At 44.3% G+C, this 20785-nt stretch overlaps 1 protein-coding gene across 1 annotated transcript; it reads left to right on the top strand.

Moving 5' to 3' along the window:
• The first annotated feature begins 2082 nt into the window (after positions 1 to 2082).
• FUCA1 (alpha-L-fucosidase 1) lies at positions 2083 to 14636 on the top strand. Its single transcript, XM_034646469.1, has 8 exons — positions 2083 to 2519; positions 4337 to 4471; positions 6329 to 6466; positions 8987 to 9092; positions 10745 to 10945; positions 12232 to 12422; positions 13539 to 13638; positions 13865 to 14636. Exons 1-8 carry the CDS (start codon positions 2131 to 2133, stop codon positions 14003 to 14005), a joined length of 1401 nt encoding a protein of 466 aa, XP_034502360.1. The 5' UTR covers positions 2083 to 2130; the 3' UTR covers positions 14006 to 14636.
• Positions 14637 to 20785: the final 6149 nt, after the last annotated feature.

Below are 20785 nucleotides of genomic sequence, written 5' to 3'. Positions count from 1 at the left end.
AGTCACCCAGGTGTCCAACAGCATAGAGTCTTAAGAGGGCTGGTCAATATCTGTGGAACCAAACTGCTCCTGAAAAGCATTTTGGAACATCAAATTTTATTTTAATCCTGATACCTATCTTTTTGTAAGGCAAAGACATGGCATTAGTTTTTGAGGTAAATTTGTGATTCCTTAAAGTTTGGGCATACCTTTCTTTATTTATTGGTGGAGTCTTTTCTTTTAGCAAAGAAAATGCCCAAGTGCCTGGCATAAATCGATACTCAGTAAATATTTTATGTTTAATGAATAAAATTAGAATTTAAAAATCATTGAATTAAATGCACTTCCACACTTTCTATCTCTCTCTTTTCACATTCATGCTCAATTTCTGCCTTATATAAAGAACTAGCATATGGATGAGGAGAGCAAGCAGAGAAAGGGGACCCTGGATGTGACAGAGCTCTGCCCTCATTGTTTAGATGAGGGAATGGGCCCAGACAGTGGACAAGACTTGCCCAAGAAGACCCAACAAGGTGGTATCCAGTGCTAGAAATGCAGGTTTCCCAACTTCCAGCTTTGCCCACTCTGTGGTCATGTCTCTCACCTGTCCCTGCAGATTTACTTGTCGGTTGTGAGGATAAGGAGAAGTGAAGGTCACAGTGTCCCATTTTATCTTCCCCATGATGAATTCTCTAAGACCATTAGTCATCAAAGACCATTAGTCACTCTGATCACTAGAAGATGCGTGCAAACAAAATGGGTTTTGTATTGGTTTGGTTTGAGGTGTCTGTGCTCACTGTTCTGGGCACCATTCCAACACAATCTTGCAGAGAAACACCCAAGATAAAATAGCTGTTCAATCAGCAACAGCTACTCTGTTTCCTTATCACTCTTAGAATGAGGAAGTGCTTGGTTCTGTCAACACAGGCCCCAACCCCTCTCAGGGTGTAAGAGAGAAGTGGGGGGGGGGCACAGATTCCACACTGGGAGACTTGGATTCTGGCCCCACCCCTGCTCACACTAGCAGTGTGATCTTGGGCCACTCCAATCCCCTCTCTGGGTCTCAGTTTCCTCCTGGGAAGAGCAGGGAAGGGAATAGTTTCAAGGACCTCCAAAGACCCTTCAAACTCTGATAGGCTGCAGTTCCTCTCACTGATAGGTGGGGAATGGCTGTGCCACGTGGGGTCGTTAGACCCTCCCCACCTGATGACCTCAACCCCTGTTTGAGCACACATCTTGTACAAATTGTAGAAGGACCCGTGACCTCCCTGCCAGAGAAGGTTGACACGGGCACTCTTTTGGCCTGGGGCTCTCAATTTTCTCACCGTGCTACCCTAAAAATGTTCCTTCGTCGCAGTCTGTACATAGGTCTTATTTTTCCAGTTAGACATTAAGCTCCTTGTATTGCCTCAGGGGCGCCCGGGTGGCTCAGTAGGTTGAGCGCCTGCCTTCTGTTTGGGTCATGATCCCGGGGTCCTCCGATCAAGCCCCACATCGGGCCCCCTGCTCGGCGGGAAGTCGGCTTCTCCCTCTCCCTCCGCCCCTCCTCCCTGCTCATGCTCTCACTCTCATTCTCTCTCAAATAAATAAAATCTTAAAAAAAAAAAAATTCCGAAAGCAAGCTCAATAAATATTAGACAGGCAAAATGATCACAGAGGCTCTTCCTCATTCAATGCCCAGCTTTCTCCCTCCTCTCCCCTGGTAATACTTCTTCCCCCCATCCCTCCATCCCGCGTTTCTGCCAGGGTTGTCACAATGCCTTTCTGCCTCCAGGCTTGCTCTTCTATACTACAGTTCAAGAAGCCCCCTATGGCTCCCAATGGCAAAATGGACTACTCCCAGCTCTCGGCATGCACTGGACCGTCCATGCCCCCACGATTTCACCCGGCTGTGAAGTCCCTTCCCAGTGTTCATTCGTCCATCCGCGGAGCGCGGTCAACGACGCTTTGCGTTTTTCTCCCTTTGAGCGCCAGAGGGCGCTGCAGGACCGGCCGACCGGGCGGGGAAGACAGTTGCCAAGCAACCGGGTTGACACGCCCCTTTTCCCTTCCTAGCCAATCATTAGTGAGAGTGGGCGGAACCGCCCGGCCCGTACCTGCGCGTTAAGAGGCGGCGGCGGAGGCTTGGAGGCCGCGACGCGGACTGCCGACATGAAGTCGAGGGCAGTGGGGCCGGGGCCGCGGCTGCTGCTCCTGCCGCTGCTGCTGCTGCTGGTGTTGCGGGCGGCGTACGTGCGCGGGGTCCAGCGTGCGCGCCGCTACACCCCGGACTGGCAGAGTCTGGACTCCCGGCCGCTGCCGGACTGGTTCGACAAGGCCAAGTTCGGGGTGTTCGTGCACTGGGGCGTGTTCTCGGTGCCGGCCTGGGGCAGCGAGTGGTTCTGGTGGCACTGGAAGGGCGAGGGGCTGCCGCAGTACGAGCGGTTCATGAGCGACAACTACCCGCCCGGCTTCAGCTACGCCGACTTCGGGCCGCAGTTCACGGCGCGCTTCTTCCACCCGGAAACCTGGACCGACCTCTTCCAGGCGGCCGGGGCCAAGTGAGTGTCGCCGTGGGGACCGGCGGAGCCCCCCTGCCGGGCTCGGGCGGACGTTGGGCAGGTGGGAACCGAGCGGGGGGTGGGGGCGGGGGGGAGTCGAGCCGGTTCGCCCGGGGTCGCTCAGCTGCCGGTCTGACTTCGGGTGCCCCCGGGGCCTGTGATTTGCCTCCTGAAGGATGCAGAACTAAGTGTGGCACGCCCGATCACGCGGAGGAGGCGCGTCTGCTTGGGAGTTAGAAGAAAGTAAAGGTTTTCAGGGAGATGGTGGGCTGGAAAGCCCTCGGTGTCTACTCGTATATCGAGACGATCGAGCTGTGTGATACTTAGTGTCCCTTCCAGGTCATCAAGACAATCAGGATTCCGGAATTTTCATCCAGTGGTCTGGCGTTTTGTCCCCTCCCTGCAGCCTCCTTCCGTGGTGATAGAAAGGGGTTGTATTAGTTCTTTTTAGCTTTAACATCTTCCAGAGGAAAAGGGAGGGAAAGAGAGTACTGGTGCGCAGTACACTTGGACAACAAGACCGATTCTCACTCGTCTGCACACAGAGGGTGCTCAAGAGATGTTTGAACTATTTTGAGAGCTGTCGGAGCTTCTGTGCGGAAGGTTCAGGGAAGTGAAAGTGTGGCGTGCTGAAGTGGAAAAGGGAGAGGCTGTTGAAGGCTGGGGCCAGTCCGGAAGGACTAATCCTTCCGGACAGTATGTTGCCAGGTGTGAAATCAGAGAATGGTTGCCCTCAGCTTCTAGAAGAGTTAGCTTGGCGGCCAGGAGGGAACGGGTTGGAGGAGGGTAAGAATGGAGGCAGGGAGGTTGTCCAGCTCCTGGCTTAGAGCCGTCTTCCACCCTTACCTTATCTCCTCAGTCACCTCCGGGGTTTTAGTTTCCCTCGGACAAGTTTTCTTGTACTAAAGAAAATTTACAGCTGACATTTAGTATTTGCCGGTAAATGTATGGAAATGTAAGGCTCTAATAAACACAGGTGGTGGTCACTGTCTAATAGGAGCCTTAGAGATCCTTAATTTACAAATAAAAAAATTGAAATCTGGAAAACCTTTGTCCAGACCCCTTATTTTGTGGCCCAGGTGACAAGCCCAGAAAGAGGAAGGGAACTAATGTCCTACGTCCAAATCTCATGATTCCAAAGCAAAGGTTCTTTTCACCATACCAGGGGTCTGCAAACTGTGGCCAGAGAGAGGGGTCCGCTGCCTGTTTCTGTAAATTGCATGAGATGAGAATGATTTTTACATTTTAAAAGGGTTAAAGAAGAAAAAGGAAAGGAGCCCACAAAGCCTGAAATACTATGTGGCCCTTCAAGTCTTGGAGCTCCTCACACCAGCCAGTGATTAAATTATCACGTGCAGGCATCGTCGGTTTTTCTGCCAGACAAGCAAATGAAATGTTGAGTGTTATTTCAACACTGCACTTTTCTCCCCAGCTCTTTTGGTCTTTTGTCACCTCTATAAATGAGAGGCAGTTCATATGGCCTTTTCTTTTACTTTCCTATCTGTTATCTCCAGAACGAGAGAGCTAAGGTGCACTTCTTTTCCCTTACCTACTCCTTCCTTCCCGCTGGGCCTTCTCCTCGGCTGGGGACTAAGGACTCTGGCTTCCTTAAGTTTGCTTCCATTCCTGGAGCAGTACCCACGGGGAGATGTGACTGCAGCACCTCCCCAGGCATCACCAACACAGTTACTCATGCAAGTACATTTCCTGTGGTCAAGTTCTCCCAACCTTTTTAAAAAGCCTCAGGCATTCTGGGTAAGCTCATGCTTGTGGCCCACCACCTGCTTCCTTTGCTTATGTAGTCTTGCTGTCCACAGGTATGTAGTCCTGACCACAAAGCACCACGAAGGCTTCACAAACTGGCCGAGCCCTGTGTCTTGGAATTGGAACTCTAAGGATGTGGGTCCCCATCGTGATTTGGTTGGTGAGTTGGGAAAAGCCCTCCGGAAGAGGTAAGTATCTACAGATGGTTTCTGTTGTCCTCTCTTTTGATCTGTCATTCCTCTCTGCTCTTGCGTGTTCTCTAAGTTTGCGTGTAGTGAGTAAACCTGACGGGCTCTGGCCTGTGAATTAGCGGTGTTTGGTTCTTGGCATTTTTCATGTGACCAAAGGTGATATCATCAGAGAAGTTCACGGCCCTGTTTAGGTGAGGGATACCCCATGTAGACCACAGTGCCTCATTTGCATTCTGCAAAGGATTCTTTCTGGAAGGCCTTCCAACCCAGGGCCTTTTCCAGTGTCTAATGAAGGACTGGCTCTCATCTTTGTGTCCCCCTTAGCTGTCAGCATGCAGCTCTGTGGGCATTCAGAGAAAGTTTGGATGAATGCTAGGTCAAGAGGGAACTGACAAGGGTGGCAGTTAAAGGAGGCAGAAAATGAGGTAAGGAGCTGCTTGGTTGATTCTTCTAATTAATGCTCCCTAATATTTGCCACTTAATAAGAAGTAACTTCCCAAGATCAAATAGCTTGGAAGTGGCAAAGGTGGGATTTGAACCCAGTTATCTGATTTTGGACCTACAGTTTTGGGTATGATTGCCTATAGAGAGGAAATGTGATATTTGTACCTTACCCCATCTCAGCTCTATTGTGATTTTGTAAACTTGATGCCCTGTTGAAGGAGTAGACCAGCCACCTGTTTATATAAAGTTTGGTTGGAACACAGTTACACCCACTCATTTATGTGTTGTGTCTGTGGCTGCTTTCAAGTTACAATTTCAGAGTTGGAATAGAGACTGCAAGGCCTGCAAAGCCTAAAATGCTATGTGGCCCATAAAGAAAGCGTTTGCTGACTCTGGGGACCTGGTCAATATTCAGTTTCCCAGCGCTGTGCGCAAAGTCCTGCAAAGCAAAACAGTCCTGCTATAAAAGTCAGATGTTGATTAGACTGGACCTTATGATCCTTGATTTTTACCTTCTTTGTTTAGTCCTCAAGTCATATGATGAAGTATCTAATTCTTTCTGTCTTATCTGTGCTGTTGCAATATTATCCTTACTTCTCACTGCAGGACAGCGTTTCTGTGACACTCACCATTCATAACTCAAAACAAGTTTTATTGTGTATGAAAATAGGTCACTTTGACTCTCTTTCATTTTGGTTGAGAATTCTTAACATTTTTATGTTAAGAACTATTGGTAAATCTTAAATAAATGAAACAGTAAACCCATGTTTGTTAATTTCAACTACATAGAAAATGTTACTAATGATTATTTCCTAGTGACAAGATTTGGGATGTTTTATTCTTTTTACTTTTTTCTGTTTTCCATTATCTCTACAATATGTATTCTTATGACTGACAGAGAAAACCGTTTTTAAAAAGGACTGTGTGTCATTACTGAGATAACTGACATAAAGAAAAGATGGTTTAAATGCCATCTGAGGGGCACCTGGGTGGCTCAGTCAGTTAGGCCTCTGCCTTTGGATCAGGTTATGATCCCGGGGTCCTGGGATCGAGTGTCACAGTGGGCTTCCTGCTCAGCGGGGAGTCTGCTTCCCCCTTTGTCCCTCCCCACCTGCTTGTGCTCTCTCCCTCTCTCTCTTGGTCAAATAAACAAAATCTTTTTAAAAATGACGTTTGATGTTAAGGTATTTGTGTATAAAAAGTAGTCCTGTGTGTGATCAAAAACCCAGTCATTTTGTTTAAGTTAATGATACGAGATAATTTAAGGAAATGGTTTGCGATCGCACTTGCCCCCGCATGCCCTTACTGGTGAATTTCACTGAGACGTAAAAATGCTGCCACAGATTTTTCTTAAACTACATTTTTTTTCTTTGTTTAATGGACATTTGCTGTTCTGTTTTTCTGTTTAAGGAACATACGTTATGGACTCTATCACTCACTTTTAGAATGGTTCCACCCACTCTACATACTTGATAAGAAAAATGGCTTCAAAACACAGTATTTTGTCCGTGCAAAAACAATGCCAGAACTATATGACCTTGTTAACAGGTAAAAAAAAAAAAAAAAAAAAAAAGTTTTTTGTCCTTATGACTTTTATCAGTGAAATCAGAGTTTCTTATAGGATACTGTTAAGTTGGGGGAAAAGGGGAAAGGAAGGAATGTGGAAAAAAATCTATAAGATAATCAAAATGAAAATAGTGGTTTGCATTAAGACAGAATATATTTTTTCCTCCTACTGTTCAAAACTCCCATAACGTGGTCGTATTGCTTTTATAGATTGAAACAAACAAACCAAGGATGGGGGTTTTTAAGTTTTAAAGTCAAGACTTCAGTCCCTCCTTGCATGCTGGTTTCTTTGTCAGGACCTTGGAGAGGGGCAACATGGCCACCAAGGACCCCGCACAGGATTTGGCATCTGGCAGATTGCATTTAAGTCCTGGCTCTTGTTACTCACAAGGCTTAAAGGACCACCCTTCTGAGCCTCAGATTCTCACTCTGTAAAGTAGGGGAATAATGCCTTCGATATAGGGCTCAGAATAACGTGTGAAAAGTATCTGTCACTTTGCCAGGCGTAGAATAAGGGTGTTATTATCATTATTTTTCTTAAAATGATCATTTTCACAGTGGGATTCAGCACTAGTCTTCAGCATGCTTTATTTCTAGTTTGCCCTTCTTGCACCTGGGGGCTGGCTCATAGAGGATGGTGGACCTTTAAAGCTCCAGGGGCAGCCATCTCTGCCTGGACTCTCATTTTAGCCCAAAACCAAAACAAAATTCCTTGCATCCAGATGACCTCCCTAAGGAAACAGTAGGTTGTAAGAGACCAGCAGAGGCTTGGAGTCAGACAGAACGGGATCTGAAATCCAGTTTTTTCTTGCTGGCTGTGTGGCCTTGAATAAACTCCTGAATCTCTCTCGATCTCAGTTTCTTTATCTGTGAAATGGGGATACTATACGCCACAGGGTTGTTGCGAAAACTAATGAGGCAATGAGTGTGAAGTGCCTCGTACAGTTTCTCGTTCACAGTAAACACAGACCACCAGCATTATGCTTGCCTCTTAGACAGGCAGTCTTTTCCCGAGTCTGCTTGCTGTCCTGATTACAGAGGACCGCGTAGGATCAGGCATCAGCAGACGTGCATTTGAGTTCCAGCTCCTCTTACCTGTACGTTTTTATCACCTAAAACAAATAGCCCTGCCGAGCATCTGATTCTTGCTCTCTAAATGGAAATAATCGTGCTTACCTTATAGGTGTATATGCATGCACACGCGTGCTCGCGCGCATTCACACACACTCACGCCACACAGAGCTCAAAGTGGCGTGTGTGAAGGGTGCGGCTGCGGCTCGGGCGGACTCTATAGATCCTTTATGGTTGGAGCTTGGGGGAGTTGTCCAAAACAATGCATTTCTTGGACTAGTTCAAGCTCTTGGTACATTTTTTTGATTAAAAACACAGATAATTTTTTAAATTTAAATTCACGTTAGATAATACATAGTGTATTATTAGGTTCAGGGTAGAGTTTAGTGATTCATTGGTTGCACAGAACATCCAGTGCTCATCACATCACGTGCCCTCCCTCGTGCCCATCCCCCAGTTACCCCATCCCCCACCCACCTCCCCTCCAGCAACCCTGTGTGTTCCCTAGAGTTGTTTCTTATGGTTTGCCTCTCTGTTTTTATCTCATTTTATTTTTGCTTCCCTTCCCCTGTGTTCATGTGTTTTGTTTCTTAAATTCCACCTATGAGTGAAATCATATGGTATTTGTCTTTTTCTGACTGACTTATTTCACTTAGCATAATACCCTCTAGTTCCATCCACATCTTGGCAAATGGCAAGATTTCGTTCTTTTTGATGGCTGAGTAATACTCCTCTGTGTGTGTGTGTGTGTGTGTGTGTGTGTGTGTGTGTGTGTGTGTATGTATGCCACATCTTCATTTCCCGTATTTTGGCAGTTGTGGACATTGCTGCTATAAACATTGGGGTGCACGTGCTCCTTCAAATCACTCTTTTTGTTTCCTTCGGATAAATACCTAGTAGTACAATTGCTGGGTCATAGGGTAGCTCTGTTTTTAACTTTTTGAGGAACCTCCGTCCTGTTTTCCAGAGTGGCTGCACCAGCCTGCATTCCCACCAACAGTGTAAGAGGGGTCCCTTTCTCCACATCCTCGCCAACAGCTATTGTTTCCCAAGTTGTTCATACATCGTAAAAGCAGAAACCTTAATTCTGTGGTTTTGGAGCACCGCTCTTTTCGTTGGAGTTAGTTGCTGCAAGGAAACCCAATTGTTTATATACTGTTTACAACCCTGTTTCTTCAGAAGACATTGAGAAAAGATTAGGAGGAAATGTACCAAAATACTGTGTATTAAACGGCGGTATGTGAGGGACCTCAACAGAGTTATGGTTGTTGTTTTGTCTCTTTAGTTTTCCACGTTGTCTGCACCATGGGAATTATATGGTACTTTCAAAACGAGAGCAAATCTTAAAATATTTGTTACAAAATAGATCCGTAAGACTTTACTGTGAATAGATTCAGATAACAAACTTTGTCCTCATCGCGTGTCTTCCAGGTATGAACCTGACTTGATTTGGTCTGATGGAGAGTGGGAATGTCCTGATACTTACTGGAACTCTACAGAGTTTCTTTCTTGGCTCTACAATGATAGCCCAGTCAAGGCATGTGATTGTATGACTTCTCTCTTATTTATCTGTTATGAGAAAAGAAAGAGTAAGGAGCCAAGATCTGGAGTAATAAGAGTGACAGCAGCAACAATACTAAATACTCGTAGCGACATGGAGGTGGTAGGGACCAGGGGACTTTGTGGATGTTAACGGTTTCTCCTTTAATTCTTGATTTTGACAACAGAGGTTTAAAGCTTGTTAAGTTTAAATAGTAGAATAGGAGTTCGTAGAAGTCCCAGAGACTTAGAGAAAGTAAAATAAACTGTTAAGCAGGCAAACATTATAAATGAGAAAAACACCCAAAAATTAATATACAAAATTAATATACGAAATTATGGGAATAAGATGCAAATATTTATGACCTCATCTCATCTGTGCTGGTTATGCAGTTTAAATCTCAAGAGGGAATTTCATTTCTCTTATATCCACATGGATTAGGTGAGGTCACACCTGAATCCTACCCACCCAGATCTGTATCCCCCATTTAAGTGAGAGAAATAACTCTGTGATATCATATTGTCCACATATCTGTCTACTCAGCCAGTCTCTGCTGGATCTCTAAGGGCAAGAACTGTTGTATTCACCTTGGATACCCCAGTACAAGAATCATAGTAGTGTTAATCATTAATATTGAGATATTCCGCGGGGCTCAGTTGGTTAAGTGTCTTTTTTTTTTTTTTTTAAAGATTTTATTTATTTATTCGACAGAGATAGAGACAGCCAGCGAGAGAGGGAACACAAGCAGGGGGAGTGGGAGAGGAAGAAGCAGGCTCCCAGCAGAGGAGCCTGACCATGGGGCTCGATCCCATAACGCCGGGATCACGCCCTGAGCCGAAGGCAGACGCTTAACCGCTATGCCACCCAGGTGCCCCTGGTTAAGTGTCTGCCTTCGGCTCAGGTCATGATCCCAGGGTCCTGCGATTGAGTCCCACATCCAGCTCCCTGCTCCGCGAGGAGCCAGCTTCTCCCTCTCCCTCTGCCTGCTACTCCCCCTGGTTGTGCTCTCTCTCTCTCAAATTAATTTTTAAAAATCTTTTTTAAAAAAAGATATCCTGGGTAATGATTTCTCATAGTTCAGCAAAGATTTGAAGGAAAGAAAATATTTGCTGACTTTTCTTTACCTAGGAAAAGAAAGTCAGGGCCATGTAGTGGAAAGCATCCTGGCCTGGGTTCACATGCCTGATTCACAGTCCCAGCTTCCTGCAAATCTGCCCAGGGGTGTGACCTCAGGCACGTCTTCTCCTCCCCATTTCTCCTTTAAGAGAAGAAGTCGTTTACCAGATGATCTTTAAAACAGGTTCTCCCAGCTCTGACATTACATGTGGCTTGACCAGGGTTTCTCAGCCTTAGCACTATTGACTTTTGGGGCTGGATATTTTGTTTTGAGGGGGCCGTCTTGTTTGTCCTAAGACATTTAACAGCATGCCTGGCCTCTACGCACTAGATGGCAGTAGCACCCTCCCAACGGTGGCAACCAAAAGTGTCTCTAGACTTTGCCAAAAGTCTCTCGAACAAAATAGCCCCCAGTTGAAAACCGTTCTAGACCAAGTCTGTTCCTTATGTCCAAATACACAAGTTGCCAAACTGCATTATGTAAGGAAATGAAGTGGTTTTACACCAGATGACCCAGTGCTCTCCTCTTGTAGGATCAAGTAGTGGTGAATGACCGGTGGGGTCAGAACACTTCCTGTCACCATGGAGGATACTACAACTGTCAAGATAAATTCAAGCCAGAGAGCTTGCCAGAGCACAAGTGGGAAATGTGTACCTCCATAGACAGGGTCTCCTGGGGCTTTCGTCGTAACATGGTGATGGGGGACATCGCAAGTGAATGTGAAATCATTTCGGTAAGAGCACCTGCGAGTTGGTTATTCATTAACTACGGTCTCAAGGTAGCCTTCTAACTAAGCGTAGTGGGAGCACTCTGGATGGAAGTGCAGGTCGCTGGAACCCCCTGGGTCATTGAACACACCCATTGAAACCTGTCCTGGGGCATGTGGGTGGCTTAGTTGGTTCCAGCTCTTGGTTTCAGCTCAGATCATGATCTTGGAGTTGTAAGATTTAGCCCCACATCAGGCCCCGTGCTCAGCATGGAGTCTGCTTGGGATTCTCTCTCCCTCTCCTTCTGCCCCTCCACACCCCTCAAATAAATAAATAAATCTTAAAAAAAAAAAAACCCTGTCCTAAGGAAATAATTGTAATTACAGAAGAAAGTCTTACATATAGAGATGTTCTTCCCAAAATTATTTGCAGTTGGATATGTGGGTGGTTTTAATTTCTTGCAGCCATAACGGGATATTTAAGTAGATTTGGGGATTTTCCTTAACCATTAAAATGTTTATGAATGTAATATTGGTCAATGCCTAGGGTTTGAGTGAAAAATAAGTTACAGATTATCACAACTATATAAAACATATTTCCACTGCACAGGGCAAAGATCAGAAGGGAATATCAAAAGTTGATGGTGTGGTGTCTTTGGGGTACTATAACACATTGTTCTTTAAATTTTCTGAATGTCATTTTTCTGGGTCCACTTGAAGCGTACCTGTTTGAAGTCACAGTAAACACCGCGCACACACCATGCATTCCACACCACTCCAGGAGCCATGAAGAGTATATCCCTTTACAGCACGTTTTCCCAAAGGGACAGTATATACATGTATGTCGCCCATTTCATACAGTGTCCCACATTCTGCATCCCTCTTCCGTGTCCCCCAAGTCTCCCTGGCACCCACTCAGAACCCCTCTCCTCTGATCCCGTACTCTGTCCGCACGGCTCCCTGGGATCACAGCCAAGTGCTTTGTTCTCAGCTCCCACCACACTCTGTGCTGCTGACGCACGGCCCTCCCCGCCGCCCGCCGCAGCGGGGGAAGCGCAGGCCGGTGATCACTCCGTGGAATTCGAGTTAATATATTTCTCCACCTTGTAGCAGGATTTGTCAGTTTTCTCATGTAAGCCCGTCCTGCTTTTATGATGACAAAAAATGGAGGGCCTTTTCAAAAGGGTTAAGGATATTCACCAAGGAGAGAATGTGCCCTACATTCTTTTTCTTCTCTTAATACCTGTGCGCTCTGAGCGTTATGCTGGTCTCGGCACCTTTTGCTAGGATTTCACTGTTTCTGCTCTCACCAGGAACTGGTTCAGACTGTGAGCTTGGGAGGCAACTACCTTCTCAACATTGGACCAACTAAAGATGGGCTGATTGTTCCCATCTTCCAAGAAAGGCTTCTTGCTGTTGGGAAGTGGCTGAGCATCAATGGGGAGGCTATCTATGCCTCGAAACCATGGAGGGTACAACTGGAAAAGAACACGACATCTGTGTGGTGAGCTTGTCCTCTGTCGCTTGCGGAACAGGACAGCAGCCCCTTCCCGGCTGGCATCTCCTTAGCTCCTCAGTGTTACAAGCCAGGGTCAGAGCTGTCTTGAGGAAACCCCAAAGCTGCGCTTTTGCTATTAAATATTTACCCCAATTTATATCTTAAGCCAGCAGGATATCTTTGAGTAGCGAGAGGTATGGTGGGCTTGGTGAAAGGAGGAGCTATGAAGCGTCTGTGACTATACTTGACCTTGTTACCCTGCCTCCTAAAAATAGTAATAGCCCATGCTGGCACAGCACTACCCATGTTTAAGGCTCCAATCCAGATTCTTTCCACTCGCGGAATCCCCTCAACAATCCCACTGAGTGGTTACTGTTATTATCCCCACGTTACAAGTGACCAGGGGACTCAGGGCAGCTCTCTACCTTGCCTAGGATCACAAAGCTAACTCCTGGAGAAGTCGTGATTCAAACTTGGATTTGTGCATCTGTTATTTGACCTTGGGCCTGTGTTTTTCAAGTGTGAAATGGGGTGATGATACTTAGCTTCCTGTGGTGGTTGTGGAGGTAAAGCGTGTGAATTTGTGGAAAGGCCCAGCAGGGCACCGGGCGCATGCCAAGTGTTCGGTGAGAGGCCCCTGTGCGTGTGATGCCATCGGACATAGCCCTCTGCATCGGCGGAAACACGTTCATCCTTCCGCTTGGGGTGAAGGCCTGTGTAGTGATTTTCACCCTCTTCTCTAAGCGCGGTGAACTCTCAGAACCAACCCAGCCTCAGTGCACGTCTTATGGATCCGCTGCGGTTTCCCACGGATTTGGAGTTGAAAAAAGATTTGAATAAAAAGGCAAATGGCTACGGTGTGAAATAACTGGTATTAGAGTTAAAAATGTTTAAAGAAAACTTACAACCCGATAGAGAGGGAAAATGGAAGCGAGCCCCAGGAAGAGTCTCACAGGGCTGCCTTCTTCCCACAGACCTTGATAGGTTTGAGTTCGTAGCCCTTCCTGGCAGCACTGACAGACTCAAGGTGTTGGGATCGGTAGATAATTGAAGGGCTATATGAGGCTATGTGTCAGGGTCCCAAGCTGGGTATTTCTGACACGGACGTTTCTTCTCTCCCAGGTATACCTCAAGAGGGGCAGCTGTTTATGCCATTTTCCTGCACTGGCCAGATGATGGAGTCTTGTACCTTGCATCCCCCGTCACTACCTCGACCACACAGGTGAGGAGCCTCTGTGAGTCTGCTCCGGGAGGTACCTTTCCTCAAGGAATTGGAGGTCTTCTCTACTTCTTCCTTCCTGCCCCAGGTCTCCCCCATATTGACCACCCTCCTTCTAGACTATCTTCCCTGCCCTGGCCCAGCGCGGCCGTCTCCCATCACGTTCAAGCCATATTCTGTACTCAGCACGCTGATGTTTTTTTTCTCCATTCCCTTTTGCTTTCTGCAGATAACAATGCTGGGGATCGAGAAAGATCTGAAGTGGTCCACAGATCCAGAAGAAGGTCTGCTCGTTTATCTGCCCCAGTTACCACTCTTCACTCTGCCAGTTGAGATTGGTTGGACTATAAAGCTGACAGGAGTGCACTGATCATTGGAGTTCAGGCAGAACGGCCTCCTATATGCTGCTTTGGTTTTCCTCTTAAAGCACCATTGTTGCAATAAACTACTTCTCTACTCAGAGATGGCTTTTCCAACACATTTTAATCAAAGGAACTGAGTGCGTTATACTGATGTCTCAGTGGTCAGAGACCTGAGATCCATTGCTAGTATACCTCTCTCTGATCAGCAGGAGGCACTAACCGGTTAAGCTCTGAATTCATCCTTCTATTCCTAACCTGGGGAGGGACTCCGGAAACTTCCCTCCATTCTCTATGTTTGAAACCTCTCTCCTTAATCAATGACTTCAGATAAAGAAGGAACCAAGTCACCCTACTGCCTATGCAAGGAGGTGAAAAGGATTTGGCAAGCTCAACCATAGGCTGTGTATTTAACATCTGTTGTCACAGCACCCCTTGGGGAGGAGGAGAGCCTGGAAGAGAAGGAAAAGGCTTGCTAGGGCTGCTAGTGGTCAGCCCTTTGGAAGTTTCCAAAGCAAACTAGGGGCTCAGAAATTCAGTCTGTTTACGGTAGTATATGAAGAAAATGAATGTGATTCTGCCCTGCTTTTTAAAATATGATCAAATAAATAAATTTTTATGTCAAATCGTTTCTACCAAAAAGCATGTTGTAGTTTTCTTCTCCCAGTTTCTTATGGACTGCTTATGAAAAGCTGAAAAGCTTTGTTTCGGGGGGAAAAAAAAAAAAGGACTTGCCAAGTCTCCTTGATGCCAAACAAAGAACATAATTCCTTTGGTTTTTCTGCTTCTCACTTCTAGTACCATTCTTTTGAGTTGGCAACCAGTTCAGCCCCTTTAATTATAGACCCAATCAGATTTTCTGTTTGTTTTTTATTTAATAGATATATTTATAAATCTTCACCCAAAGTTTGAGGAGTATTTGTTTTCTCAAGCACGTGGAATATTTACAAATGTAAATATCAAAGGAACACTGTCATACAGACTTGTATGTCTGCAACATAATTAAAGGAACAAAAGAAAAACTCGGCGGAAGAAAACCTATATATTTGGAAATTTTAAAACACTTCAAAATAGTTCAGTGATCAAAGAAGACACCATACAAGGAATTAGAAAATACTGAGAATAATAATGAGACCACTATGCACTGAACTTTGTGAGATGGAATGAAGTCTTTAGAGAGGATTCTGGGAAGATGACAGAGAGGAGGCACCGGGAATCTGTCTCCTGCCCTAGACAACAATTACACTGGCAGAGTTTGGTGGAACTATTGTAGAAGTCTGGAGTCTACCAAGGCTCCAGCTTCCAGAGGAAGATTCAAATGGTAAATTGTGGTCTTGGTCAATTCACCTACCTATCCCCCAGCCACAGCCATGTAGCGGGCAGCTATGAACATGCTCCTGGAGCAACTTTTACACGGCTCGTGGGAGCCAACAAGGGCAAAAAGGACCCTGTCCTCCAAATATCTGGGATTTGAGTTCTGATCTCTGATTGCTGCTTCTGATCACAGAAGTAGAGGGAAAGAGGTGGGCAGCCATTGTTGCACCTCCCCCCTGCTACAAGGCCCTCCTCTGGCTGAAGTGACTTCCAGTGGATTTAAAGGATTGATGACCCCCCTTCAAATATTCCCCCTTTTGGGAGCCAGACATTAAAAACTAGGACATTCAAAAACAACTGCATGTATGAGGAAAATTCGAAAGTGACCACGCATGCCCACCTCTGGCTCATCTGCAGCACAGAGACAGCCTACAACAATCAAAATGCAAAAATAATAACAACAACCAAAAAAAAAAAAAAAAAAAAAGCAGGCCCCGGGGAGGGGGGGGNAACCAAAAAAAAAAAAAAAAAAAAAAAAACAGCAGGCCCTGGGAAGTGGGGCAGAGGGGGAATCTGATTACCAGAGTTACTACATTATTAGATTCCAATGTCCAGATTTCAACAACAACAAAAAAGTAAATCAACAGAAACTGAAACAAGCCCCTGAAAAAGACCTGGTGGCAGGTAAACTAGACAGACCTTAAAACAGCTGCCTTAAAGATGCTCAGAAAACTAAAGGAAGCTGTGGGGGAAGTCAAGAAAATGATGTAAGAATGAAAAGGATATGTCAATAGATAGCTAGATAACCTAAGAAGAAACCGCACACATACACAATTCTGGAGCTGAAAAGTACAACTGAAATGAGAAATTCACCAAAGAGATTCAAAGGCAGATTTGAGTAGGCAGAAGAAAGAATACTGCACTTGAAGATAGGACAATGTAAATTCCTGAGTCTGAGGAATTGAAAGAAGAAAGATTGAAGAAAAGACCATATGTTAGAGCAGGGATAAACAAAATAGAGAAAAACAACAGAGAAGATAAATGAAACAAAGTTGGTTTTTTGAAATATCAGCAAAATGACAAACCTGTAGCTAGGATGGACTAAGGAAAAAGAAAAGATTCAAATTACTAAAATGAAAATGAAAATGGGGACATTACTACTAATTCTACAGAAATAAAAAGGATTATAAGAGAGAACTAATGAGCAATTGTACTCGGTGAAGTGGGAAATTTCCTAAAAGCATGAAACCTACCGAGACTAAATCACAAAGAAATAGAAAACCTGAATAGATATATAACTAGTAAGGAGACTAAATCAGTAATTTTAAGATCTGACAAAAGCCCTGGACCTAATAGCTTCTTTGGTGACATTTAAAGAAGAACTAACTTTTCCAGAAAAGTAAAGAGGAGAGAAAATTTCCTAACTTACTCTATGAGGCCAGCATTAAACTGATATCAAATCCAGACAAAGACACTACCAGAAGACTACCGACCAACATCCCTTATAATCATTGATGCAAAACTCTTCAACAAAATACTAGCAAACCCAAATCAGCAACATACTCAAAGTATTACACGCCATCACTAAGTGGGATTTATTGAAGGGATGCAAGGATGGTTTGAGATATAGAAATCAATCACTGTAATAAACCACATTAACAAAACAAAGGGGGGAAAAACAGGATCATCTCAATTGAGGCAGAAAAGCATTTGACAAAATTCAATACTTTTTTGTGATAAATACATTCAAGAAACTGAGAATAGAGAGGCACCTGGCTGGCTCAGAGGAGCGTGCGACTCGATCTCAGGGCCATAAGTTCCAGCCCCACATTGGGTGTAGAGATTACTTAAAAATCTTTCTTAGGGAGGCCTGGGTGCCTCAGTCGGTTAAATATCTGCCTTCGGCTCGGGTCGTGATCCCAGGGTTCTGGGATCGAGTCCCACATTGGGTTCCTTGCTCAGTGGGGAGCCTGCTGCTCCCCCAGCTTGTGCTGTCTCTCTGTCTCTCTCTTTCTGACAAATAAAATATTTTTTTAATCTGTTTTTTTAAAAAAAATTTAAAAAGGGGGCGCCTGGGTGGCACAGCGGTTGAGCGCCTGCCTTCGGCTCAGGGCGTGATCCCGGCGTTCTGGGATCGAGCCCCACATCAGGCTCCTCTGCTATGAACCTGTTTCTTCCTCTCCCACTCCCCCTGCTTGTGTTCCCTCTCTCGCTGGCTGTCTCTATCTCTGTCAAATAAATAAAATCTTTAAAAAAAAGCATTTAAAAATTTTTTTAAAAACTAGGAATAGAAGAAAACTACCTCAACATAATAAAAGCCATATGAAAATCCTACAGCAAGTTATCATACTCAGTAGTGAAAGACTGAAAGCTTTTCCTCTAAGGCTCAGCAACAAGACAGGGATTCCTGCTCTTACCGCTTCTGTTTGGAAGTCCTAGCCAGAGCAACTAGTCATGAAAAAGAAATAAAAGGCATCCAAATTAACAAGGAAGAAGTAAAATAACCTGTTTGCAGATGATATGATCTGACACGTACAAAACCCTAAGAATTCCACACACAAAACTGGTAGTGACTAAGTAACCAGCCAGCATGGTACTGCCAGAAAGCAGACATAAAGTAGACCAATGGAACAGAATACACAGACCCAAAATAAATACACACACATGTGGTCAAATTATTTTTGAAAAGGGTGCCTGGGTAACTGGGTGGCTCGGTTGAGTGTCTGTCTTCAGCTCAGGTCATGATCTTGGGGTCCTGGGATCGAGCCCTGTGTTGGGCTCCCTGCTCGGCAAGGAATCCGCTTCTCCCTCTCCCTCGGCTCCTTCCGCTGCTCATTCTCTCTTTCTCTCTCAAATAAATAAAATCTTTAAAAAAGAAAAAGGGTACCAAGACATTCAATGGGGAAAGAACAGTCTTTTCAACAAATAGTGCCGGAAAAACTAGATAGCAATATACAAAGGAATGAAATTAGACCCCTATTTGATACCATACAGAAATTAACTGAAAATGGATCAATGACCTATGTGTAAGACCCAAAACAATAAAATTCTTCAAAGACAGCATAGGACTAAAGTTCATGATACTGGATTTGGTAACAATTTCATGGATATACCAAAGGCACAGAAAACAAAAGGAAAAATAGATAAATGGACTTAATGAAAATTTTTAAATTTTGTGCATCAAAAGGCATTATCAACAATTTAAAAAGCAAACCTCAGTTTATTTTTTTAAGATTCATTTATTTGAGAGAGAGCATGAGCAAACAGGAGGAGGGGCAGCGGGAGAGGGAGACAAGCAGACTCTGAGCACAGAGCCCGATGCAAGACTCTATCCCAGGACACTGCGATCATGACCTGAGATGAAATCAAGAGTCGGCCACCTAACCCACTAAGCCACCCAGGCACTCCCAAACCTCAGTGTAAAAAAAAAAACAACAAAAAAAATCCAAAAGAGGGGCGCCTGGGTAGCGCAGTCGTTAAGCGTCTGCCTCCGGCTCAGGGCGTGATCCTGGAGTTCCGGGATCGAGTCCCACATCGGGTTCCTCCGCTGGGAGCCTGCTTCTTCCTCTCCCACTCCCCTGCTGTGTTCCCTCTCTCGCTGGCTGTCTCTCTGTCACATAAATAAATAAAATCTTTAAAAAAAAAAAAAAGAGCTTTACTCATGGACGCCTGGCTGGCTCAGTCAATAGAACATGCACTTGATCTCAGGGTTGTCAGCTTAAGCCCCATGTTGGGCATAGAGCTTACTTAAAAAAGAAAAAGAAAAAGAAAGCAAACCTCAGAATGGGAGAAGATATTTGTAAATCATATATCTGATATGGGATTAAAATTCAGAATACAAAGTGGACTCCTAAAACTCAACTAACAAAATCCAATTTAAAAATGGAAAAGGACTTGAATATGTATTTCTCCAGAGAAAATACACAAATGGCCAATAAGACATAAAAAGACGGTCAGAATCACTAATCGCTAGGGAAATGGAAATCAAAACCAGAAGATACCACTTCAGAACCATTCGGACTGTTAGGCGATTACCAAAAAACCAAAAAGAAACCAGAAAGTAAGTGTTGGCAAGGATTGGCAGAAACTGGAACCTTTGTGCATTACTGGTGGGAATGTCAAATGGGGCAGCTGTTGTGGAAAACAAAATAGCACTCCTTGAAAAAATTAGAGAATTACCATAGGGTCCAGCATTTCCACTTTTGGGGTATATACCCCAAAGAACTGAGGGCAGCGTCTCAAAAAGATTATTGGCACACCCATGTTCATAGCACCATTGTTCACATTTGCTAGAACATGGGAGCAACCCAAGTGTCCATTGGCAGACGAATGGATAAACAAACTGAAATCTATCTATGTATGTGCTTCTCAGTTATATATGTATTTCCACAGTTTGCTTTTCCGTTATGTATATTATTTATTTCACATATATATTGCATGGTTTGCTTATCTACATATATATTATTCAATGTTAAAAAGGAAGGAAATTTTGCAATATGCTACAACATGAACGCAACTTGAGAACATTAAGTGAAGTCAGCCAGTCACAAAAGCCACAAAGAGACAAAAACTGTAGGATTCCACCTGTATGAGGGACTTAGCATTGTCCAAATCATAGAAACAGCAAGGAGCATGGTGGGGGCTGGATGTGGAATTTCAGTTCTACAGGATGAAATGTATTTTTACTACATTTATGGAGATGGAGAGTAGAGATGGTTGCACGTTATGAATGTATTTTTTAAGCTTTATTTGAGAGAGAGCAAGCAGGGCGAGGGGCAGAGGGAGAGAGAATGGGAGAGAATCTCAAGGAGATTCCCCGCTGAGCACACAGCCCAACTCAGGGCTCGATCGCAGGACCTGGAGATCATGACCTGAGGCAAAATCAAAAGTTGGACACTTAACCGACTGAGCCACCCAGGCGCCCCATGAATGTATTTAATAATGAACTGTACACTTAAAAATGGTTAAGATGATAAATTGTATGTTTTATGTATTTTACCACAATAAAAAAATTGAAAAAAATTGGAAAAAGTACTTAGAGGAAAAGTATAGCCTTAAATGTTTATATTGGGAAAAATGAAAGGCTGAGGTTTAATGAGTTACTGAATGTCAGTGTAGAGAAACCAGGAAGCAGGCAAGATTGGGGAGGTGGGTGGAACCAGAGCACCAATCCAAAGAAAATAATGTTTAAGTGATGAAATTAAAAACAGAAACTAAAGGAGAACACAATAATGATCAACAAGGTCAATAGTTTGTTGTTTGAAATACTAACAAAATAAACAAATAGGAAAAATAGGATAAGGCACACATAATTTTAGGAATGAAAAATGACACACTACACATAGATTAAAAATAACATGGATGATTTTATACCAATAAAATTTTAAATTAAATGAAAACATTCTTAGAAAATAGCACTCAGCCAAAAGGCTTAAGAAGAAACAGAACACATGAAAGTCCTCTAACATTTAAAGGCA

Source organism: Ailuropoda melanoleuca, chromosome 2 (genome assembly GCF_002007445.2).
Source record: "Ailuropoda melanoleuca isolate Jingjing chromosome 2, ASM200744v2, whole genome shotgun sequence".
Classification (NCBI taxonomy): Eukaryota; Metazoa; Chordata; class Mammalia; order Carnivora; family Ursidae; genus Ailuropoda; species Ailuropoda melanoleuca.
Note: the sequence above shows the minus strand (reverse complement) of the source record. Positions and strands in the feature narration are given on the sequence as shown.

Excerpts from the sequence above, each read along its gene's own strand:
- FUCA1 (XM_034646469.1), top strand. The coding sequence starts at position 2,131 with ATGAAGTCGAGGGCAGTGGGGCCGGGGCCGCGGCTGCTGCTCCTGCCG. Across the intron at positions 4,472-6,328 it reads GGAAAAGCCCTCCGGAAGAG|GAACATACGTTATGGACTCT; the intron begins GTAAGTATCTAC and ends TTTCTGTTTAAG. Across the intron at positions 10,946-12,231 it reads GTGAATGTGAAATCATTTCG|GAACTGGTTCAGACTGTGAG; the intron begins GTAAGAGCACCT and ends TGCTCTCACCAG.